Source organism: Monopterus albus, unplaced genomic scaffold (genome assembly GCF_001952655.1).
Source record: "Monopterus albus unplaced genomic scaffold, M_albus_1.0 scaffold266.1, whole genome shotgun sequence".
Classification (NCBI taxonomy): Eukaryota; Metazoa; Chordata; class Actinopteri; order Synbranchiformes; family Synbranchidae; genus Monopterus; species Monopterus albus.
In genome coordinates, this window is record NW_018128146.1 from 127557 (window position 1) to 136974 (window position 9418).

At 44.5% G+C, this 9418-nt stretch overlaps 1 protein-coding gene across 1 annotated transcript in view; it reads left to right on the forward strand.

The window, feature by feature from the left end:
- The window catches only part of raph1a (Ras association (RalGDS/AF-6) and pleckstrin homology domains 1a), a 62594-nt gene extending 56513 nt beyond the window's left edge, over positions 1 to 6081 (forward strand). The window contains exon 19 of the mRNA XM_020621693.1: positions 3468 to 6081. Within this exon, the coding sequence (XP_020477349.1) occupies positions 3468 to 5852 (2385 nt within the window). The 3' untranslated portion in view covers positions 5853 to 6081. The remainder of the gene's footprint in view (positions 1 to 3467) is intronic.
- Positions 6082 to 9418: the final 3337 nt, after the last annotated feature.

The following is a 9418-nucleotide window of genomic DNA, read 5'->3' on the forward strand; positions in this document are numbered from 1 at the left end:
AAGGAAAATGATACGTGGTGTTCAAGATTTTTTACAAATAAAAATCTGAAAAGTGTGGCATGCATATGTATTCAGCCTCCTTGAGTCAATACTTTGTCGAAGCACCTTTTGCTGCAATTACAGCTGCATGTCTTTTGAGGTATGTCTCTACCAGCTTTACACATCTAGACACTGCAATTTTTGCCCATTCTTCTTTGCAAAGTAGCTCCAGTTCAGTCAGATTGGATGGAGAGCATCTGTGAACAGCAATTTCCACAGATTCTCAATAGGATTTTGGTCTGGACTTTGACTGGGCCGTTCTAACACATGAATACGCTTTGATCTAAACCCTTCCATTGTAGCTCTAGCTGTATGTTTAGGGTCGTTGTCCTGCTGGAAGGCGAACCTCCCCCCCAGTCCCAAGTCATTTGTAGCCTCTAACACAGGGGTGGGCAATTAATTTTTACAAGGGGTCACATGAGAAACCTGAACTGTGTTGGAGGGCCGAACCAACGATAACTTGAACTTAATTCTGCTCAATATTCATTATCTCCCATTGTAAAAGCAGTAAATTATATGTGTTGATTAGCTGCTACTGGTAATCAGAAAAATAATGCTATTCTATAAATAGTTATATAAGTCTGTTCACATATGTAGGTAGATCCAAAGATTTCCTGCGATGTCCTCAACCCTCCTTGTTACAGTGCGTCGGGAGAAGGGCACGTTCTCATATGTGCCCTTTTTCTCCAGGCATATTTATTAGTGCTGCAGAGTCCAACAAACACTCTGTAATAAACTCTCTGTCAAAAAACGGCTTATTTTTTCTGGTGATTTTGTGGGATATGACATAACTTGTCTTGAAAGCTGCATCTCTGGGTGTGGACAGTTTTGTAAAAAGTCTTTGTTGGTTATGCAGTTTCACTAGCAAAGCATCCGACTCTCTTGCGCGCTCTTAATCAGACAAGTTCTTGTATTTGTACTCATGTTTGGTCACGTAGTGGCAATTCAAATTGTAATCCTTGAACACAGCGATCTGTGTACCACAAACTAAGCGCACCGTTGTACCTTTTGATTTCTGTAAATAGATACTTTCCAGTCAATGTCTTGTTGAAAACACGGCATTCGGTATCAACTTTTCTTTTTTTGGTGTGAGTTGACATTTTGAGGGTTAGCTGGCCAACATCATCTGTCTCTCACCCGGTAGGTCGGGGAGCTTAAGTTCACCAGTGAACTTTTTTCATTCATGTTCTGATTTGATGGATCTCACGTGAGCCGGACAGGGATGCCCAAAGGGTCGGATGTGGCCCGCGGGCCGTAAAATGCCCAGGTCTGCTCTAACAGGTTTTCTTCCAGGATCACCCTGTATCTAGTTTCATCCATCTTCCCATCAACTCTGACCAGCTTCCCTGTCCCTGCTGAAGAAAAGCATCCCCACAACATGATGCTGCCACTACCATGTTTCACGGTGGGGATGTTGTGCTCAAAAAGTTCAATTTTGGTCTCATCTGACCAGAGCACCTTCTTCCACATGTTTGCTGTGTCCTCTACATGGCTTGTGGCAAACTGCAAACAGGGCTTCTTATTGCTTTCTTTCAACAATGGCTTTCTTCTTGCCACTCTTCCATAAAGGCCAGATTTGTGGAGTACATGACTAATAGTTGTCCTGTGGACAGATTGTCCTTCCTGAGCTGTGGATCTCTGCAGCTCCTCCCGAGTTACCATGGGCCTCTTGGTTGCTTCTCTGATTAATGCTGTCCTTGTCCAGCCCGTCAGTTTAGGTGGACGGCCATGTCTTGGTAGGTTTACAGTGGTGCCATACGCTTTCCATTTTCAGATGATGGATTGAACAGTGCTCTGTGAGATGTTCAGTTATATGTTTTTATAACTTAATCCTGCTTTAAACTTCTCCACAACTTTATCCCTGATCTGTCTGGTGTGTTCCTTAGTCTTCATGATGCTGTTTGCTCACTAATGTTCTCTAACAAACCTCGGAGGCCTTCACAGAACAGCTGGATTTATACTGAGACTGAATTACACACAGGTGGACTCTATTCCCTATGTTAGGTGACTTCTGAAGGCAGTTGGTTGCACTGAATTTTATTTAGGGATATGAGAGTAAAGGGGGCTGAATACATATGCACACCACATTTTTCAGATTTTTATTTGTAAAAAATCTTGAACACTGTGTATCATTTTCCTTCCACTTCACAATTATGTGATACTTTGTGTTGGTCTATCACATAAAATACATTTAAGTTTGTGGTTGTAATGTGACAAAATGTGGAAAAGTTCTAGGGGTATGAATACTTTTGCAAGACACTGTACATATTCTGCCCAGGGGTGCCCAAACCTTTGTATACAAGTGCATGAAAAATCTGAGTTACCAGGTATGCTCTCTACTGTATCCCAGGTAAATGGCTCCAGCTGAACTGTTGAGTTCTAACCTTGTGGTGTGATGGACTTCCCTAACCAACAAATCATCTAACAAACATGGACACATTTCCAACTAGACTGACACAGCAGCATTTTAGACCCATTTTACAACATAATTGAGCATCTTGAGCTCAATTATAAACTGTTAAAGGCTGTTTTTAGACATTATTTACAGGACTTTGGATAGTTTAGCCTGACAAATCAGTTCAGAACATTTGTGATACTAAACATAACGCATAACATAAGCATAATGCTCCTATTAGGGCAAAAATCATAATTGTGCTTATTTAACACGATTACCAATTTACTGGAAACATCATTGATTTACTGAACTTAAAAAAGCTTTTCTGTAAACGGGATTTTCTTGAACTTTAAATATGGTTCAACTGAAAAACAAAGTATTTCATCTACCCAATTATGACTGACAGTTCAGACGAAATTACTTATTACTCTACATTTATTTTACAAATAAATAATAACCGACTATAGGCAAAGATGAAATGATCACTTCTCTGCAGGTTTATGCTTCATTAGCAGCTGATTTTTTGACATTGACTTTTTACTCGGAGGTTTTATTGAACGTACAGTAACGAGCTAAGGTGTTAACTCGAGTAATGTTGCACTTCACCTGATGAGAGCAACATGTGCTTGCGCTGTAGAGTGCTAAATTTATAAAACAAGAGATTTGTTCCAGACAACACAGGTGTAAACCCTATAACCAGCAGCTAAGCTAATGCCAAAGTTAGGAATATGCTTGACAACATCATAAACCAGTTAATCAGATGGATTAACCGTCTATGAGAAACTGGCAAAGCCCTAATAAATGTGAAGTCCATCCCTCAGGTGATTATTGTAGGGCAGCCGGGTGGCAGTGTGTCTGGAGTTTCGATATCTTTGTGTTGTTGGACTGCACTGCTTTGTTTAGTTTCTTGCATCTTATCTTGGATAGTATGGTTTTCAGAGACATGACTGATTGAGTTGTCTGATGACTCCTCACATTGCCTTCCCCCTCCTTTTGTTTTTCTCCTCCTCCTCTCCCTGTGTTCTGCCTCCAGATGATGAAGATCGACCCTATCAGTAGGCCTATCCCTGTCCAGATACCGACCCTCTCCCCCCAGCCTCTCCCTCTCTCTCAGCCTCAGACACCACCTTCCCGGTCCAGCTACACCGATGGCCTCATCCCTTCTGAGGATTCCTCACCATCACCGCCCTCGCCTCCATCACCTCCGCCTCCCCCACTGGTGGCAAGTGTGGCCCATCAGCCAGCACCTACCTCCTCATACATCAAGTACAGCACGTTGGCTCGCCTGCAGAGCCAGAACCAGTCCGGGACACAGGCAGCAGGGGCTGCCCCGCCGGCCTTTCCCATCCAGTCTATGAAACCCAACTACAATACTCTCCCAGCTACTTATAGCTCCTCACCTCCACAGCCTCCATCTCCTCCCCCTCCTCCTCCACCAACGGTGCCGGCTCCAGGTTCAGCCATGGCCGCATTGAAATTTGGTCCACCAAGCCCCTCTGCTCTCCCACCCCCACCCCTACTAGAGGAGGAGTTGCAGGAGCCCTCCTACCTCCCTCCTCCTCCACCAGAGAGCCTGGAGGCCAATGAGTTGCCTCCTCCTCCCCCTCCAGAACCCATCCCCAATTCCTGTCCCCAACTCTGCAACACTGGCCTCCAACAGTTCCTGGCACAAAAGTTTCCCAACATGGTGTATGACTTCAGCCCAGCAGTGCTCGACGATACGTCTCCGCCTCCCCCACCTCCAGCTGAGCTTTCTCCTCCTGTGTCCCTGCAAACTCTCCGACCTCTGTCTCCCAGTGCACCCCCTCCCGCACCTCCAAAAACGTTCACTGGTGGTTTCCCCCCTCAAACTGCTCCCAAACCCTCAGGTCCCTCTTCCCTTCCAATTGCCCTCTCACCTGTGTCACCAACAGGGCCCCAGAGCAGCCATGGGCCATTTAAAAAGCAGCAAAGTTTCTCAACAGGACATTCCCCAAATCAGCCACCTCCCACACTTCCAAAGCAGCAAAGCCTCTCCTCTAAAAACCTAGCTCTCTCTCCTTCCTCCTCCTCTTCTTCCATCTCCATTGCAGCTGCTACCTCTTCCTTGGTCAAACAGATTGTCAGCCAGTTCCCAGGAAACTCTGCTCCTTCCTCTCTGCCTGCACCCAACTCCACAGAAGGATCTAAGTTCAGTGCTCCTCAGTCTCCTCCAGCGGTCAAGGCCAAACCAAAGTGGCAGCCAGGAGGCCCTGTGGCTCCACAGTCCCCCGAGTTCCCCCCACCACCACCCAACAACTCACTGGGGGATTTCCCTCCTCCTTCCTCTTCATGCTCCTCCAAAATGGGCTCCCCTATAAAGAAGTCACCTTCCACCTCATCAGCAGGATCCACCAAGCGCGGGCCTCCACCAACCCCACAGAGAGCCTCTTCTATCCGGTCCAGTTCAGGAGAGACCCAGGATGAGAGGCCAAAGAAGGTAGAGAGCCTGGTCAGCAAATTTGGCCAAGCTCCTCAGACGGGTACGTCGTCCAGCTCCTCGTCGGCAACTGGGTCACCTTCAAAAGATTCCTCTGCACTTCCTGCTCCACTCCCAAAACCAGGGAAGCTGAACTTGGCAAACCTCCCATTGGCACTCCAGGGGCTGCAAACAGGCCAGCACTATCAGCCTTCTGAATTTCCATCCCCTCCTCCACCACCTCCTCCCTCCCAGCCTCCTCACCTTGACTCATCTCCTGACTATTTCCCACCTCCCCCCAGTGACTCTGAGCTCTTCCCTCCTCCTTCCCACCTGTCAGAGTTCCCTCACCCCCCAAAGGTTGCAGTGGTGAACCCCCAGCCTCAGATGCAGCCACATCAACAGTCGGCAACCTCCTCCTTATCAACGTCATGGAAACAAGGCTCAGTGAAAAAGGGGGCGGCCCCTCCTCCAACACTGAATTGGCGGACCAGCAACACGACCCAGTATGACAATACCACAACAATGCCCATCTCACCGCCTCCTTTGTCACAGACACCACCTGCATCCCTGTCCTCTTTCTCTTCCTCCTCCTCCCCTGTTCCCCCCACCTCCCCAAAGTCAGCGGGACCAGGCTCCCTGGCACTAAAGCCTCACTTCCTAGAAGACCTCAACCGCACCCTTAAGAGAAAGTCAGTGTCTCGCCATGGCTCACTCACCTCTTCCCACCTCATCTCCTCGTCTAAGATGGAGCCTGTGGGCACCATGGACGACATGGCGCTCCTCCCGCCACCCCCTCCGGAGCTCCTGCAGCAACAGCAGCATGGGGTCCGAGGACACTCTCACACTCTGTCTCGCCACCACACACACTCCCACTCCACCAAACATGCCAACATCTCAGGCTATGCAACGCTGCGACGAGGCCCACCTCCCGCTCCTCCAAAACGGGACCAAAGCACCAAACTGACCAGTGAGTGGTAGGGAACAAGGACACTGGGCGGAGCCTAAAGAACTGGACTGACTGTTTCCTGCAGAAATGAACTAATCCATGTCTGTCTCTTCTCATCTTAACCCATCCACCCTTAAACTTCAAAGCAAGTATCAACCACTCTTAATCTCAGATTATGATTGTTCCTATTATCCTCATTATTACTTCCATTACAATACATGTTTAATCCAATGACATGAGTAAAATCATGTGTGTGTGTGTGTGTGTGTTCTTGTACTTGCTACAGTGTGAGGACATTTTTGGAAAGTGGCCGGTCCTCACTTTCTGAGGGTTGTCTGCGTGTGTGTATGTGTATATATACACACATACAAGCAAGCTAGAAAAGATCACCTATCAAGCTTTTTTCACAATATGTGTGCAGCTTTGCATTGAAATATACAATGATGATGAGAGAAACAATATGCTGCAAAATAACTGGTACTGCAGTGGAGCTGCGGCAATGGAAGCAAAGTTACTGATGAAGGGAAGGATGTAAAAGTGGGATGATGTGTATAGAAACATGGGGGGGGTGGGGGCGCTCTTTAGAGGGAGCATTACCAATTATTTCAAATGTGTGTTTTTATATATGATTATTTAATACTGGAAAAATATTGTTATAATTATTTTAAGTTTTTAATAAGTATCAGAAGAGAAGAGGAGCTTGACTGGACATGGGTCTGTATATTCAAGATATGTCCACACGTGGATCACCGTTGCCAGACAGTATACTGCTTAGTGCTGATCTTATTAGCATGTTTCTTTAAACTTAAGAGTTTCATGGCTGACTGGTTGGTGAAAAGCCTTACTGCTTGAATGCACACTAATTTGACAACAAATTCTTCTTCTAAGTCAGAGAGTCAGCCTGTGAGGTTGTGCTCAGATTCCGTTTTTTTTTTATTCTAAACAGTTTTGAAATCAAATTCCATTACACAATATTATCACAGTTCTTATTATCCCAATGGGAACTACACATCGGGCATCTGACACTGTGTAAAAGTTAGATTTAAAAAAGCTTAATTTGTTCATTTTAATCAGATTGAATGACCTGGACTGTCCTGCAGAGACCGGAGCCTCCTGTAGTCTGGGCTCAGCCTTAGCACATCATTCAGTCGGCAGCAGCAAACTATTTCCACCATATTTCATGACCACCATGTTTAAACAAATGATTTCATTAATTCATTAGTACGTCAGTCAGCTTTGCAGGCAGTGTGTAGTAGCTAGTAGACCAAGCAGCTAGTCATCTACAGTAAACTGTCTGAAACAAGGTGATTTAGTAGCAGCTGCTTAATAAAACAGTCACTTTGTCATCTTAACGACTCCTCACTGACTAGTGAGTTATTAAAGAGGTGTGTCCACTTAGCATCTAACCCATGGGACACCCTGGGAACAAGTGCCTGAAAAACAAAATGCTCAAACTGCTCATAGGTGTGTGGTAACATTATACCCTGCAGAAAATCTTACTTCAGCATCACCCAGTGGGGTCCTGACATTTTGAAGCCTAGAGTTTCGCATTATCACTCACTCAGTGCCATGTTTGTCATGGACTGTAGCCAAAAAATCCTCATTTGGAGCAAACCTAGGAGGAGCTGATACGTGACAACACGCAGCAGTTAACATGAATGAGACCATACTCCTATTTAGGATACAATCTCACATTAATAGAAGAAGTGATTCTGAACAGGTCGAGGTACGATTTCACTCTCGTGCCCTATAGTGGGAGTATCAAAAAAAAAAAAAAAAACTGTGACAAACAATAGTGCCCATGCACAGAAGTGACATGCATGTGTCTCCTGTCAAGTTCTTCAGAGCTGTAAACCTCATGAGCTCCCATGTCACAAATCATTATTTGTACTCTGTGGTTTGCTTCTGTTTCTGCTGTTGCAGACATTTACATTGGTGTAACTAAACTCCAGGCTGCTCTACATTGCTCAGGATTCAACTGCAACCAGATTTTAAACTGATTAGAGCTGGAATCATTCATTTGTTATTCAATTGACAGAATTACTCTGCAGCAAGTTTAAGATTAAAAACCTTTGCTCTTTGGGCCACTGGTTTGAACAAATGAGCAAATTAAAAAGGGCAACTTGGAGATTTTTCACTACCTTCATGAAACTAAAGTCCTTCAAAGATCCCACACAACAAACACTGCCACAATCAAACAGAACCTGGTGCCAGGAGGGAGTTGCAGGAACTGAAAGCAGTGGCACTTAGACAACGATGCCAGAAGGATTCTACTTTAGTCACTTTGGGAATTAGATATCTAGTTAGCTGGTAAGTCAGCACATAAGTACAGACAGGTGTGATTCTGGTTTTTAGCAACATGTTTGAAATAACATCTGTAGTAGTTGGCCTTTCAGCAGTGCAGCTGGCAACTGGATGAGCCCAGTCAGTTAAGTAGTAAACTAGAAACCAGGTCAGTTATTTCAGACAAAACCTGAGTCCACTTCAGTTGATATAAGCTCCCCAAACACATGCTCTGGTCTTTCTTTTTTTTTTTTACATTTCATGTGCAGCATAACCTACAGTGGGTCTGCTTCCTGTTTTTATCTCCCTTACAGTCTGCACAACAAGTCACTACCACTACAACAGCACAGATGCCAAAAATGTATCAATACTGCCCACACTGATTTTAATGTGCAATGATTTCTGTTTTTGAAGTACTCTGCTTTAATTCCTATGTATCTTTCTGGTTACAGTTAATTTTCACATCAAATCTGTCTGTTTTGTGATAGAAAGGAGAATTCATACAAGACAAGGACTTCCAACACCGACTGCCATGCAGGAATGTCATGAGTAAGCCTACATCATGGGGTTTTTCAGTGACACTCAAGAAGAAAATACAGTTTAAAACTAATCATGTCTTGAAATATCTTCTGCTCAAGGACACCCAGCTGAGCACACATGGCTGGTGTCAAACCCACTGTTGCATTTAAAATAAATGAGGAAAAATGAGTCAAACTAAAGTGCAGATTCCAGAGTTTTTACCCAAGTTGACCGCTCAGCTCCAGACTGCACACGGTACATCATGTTCAGCCACAACAGTCTCACTAGTCAATGTACTGCACTCTGACTGCCTTCAAATCAGTCAAATCTGTGAGCTCATGTTTTCAACAAGGAGCGCTGAGTCTATAATTTGCTTTACTTTCATGTACTTTAGATTGCGTAAAGACTATTGCTAAAAACAAAATTACAATGATGGCCATTGACTTATTTTTCAAATATACTACATGATTTTGTTTCACTTATGTTGAGTAACAAAGAATGGGCTCCAACCATTTTAAAAACTGTACATTACAATCAGTGACCTCTGAGCTATCAAAGTCATGAATACAATATCAGTAGATTGTTCAAACATAATCACACTTGAAGACAACAACAAAGTGAAGGTTACCTGAAAACCAAGATTATCCCGTTTTCTAGCCCAGATGCTTATGATAAACAAAATGTTCAACCTTTATCCATGTTGCATAGCTACTGTTATCAGTGCCTTTAATCAAGGCCACACAATCATCCTCATCCTTTACTTAAACATTTTGACTTGTCCTCCCTCTATCAATAC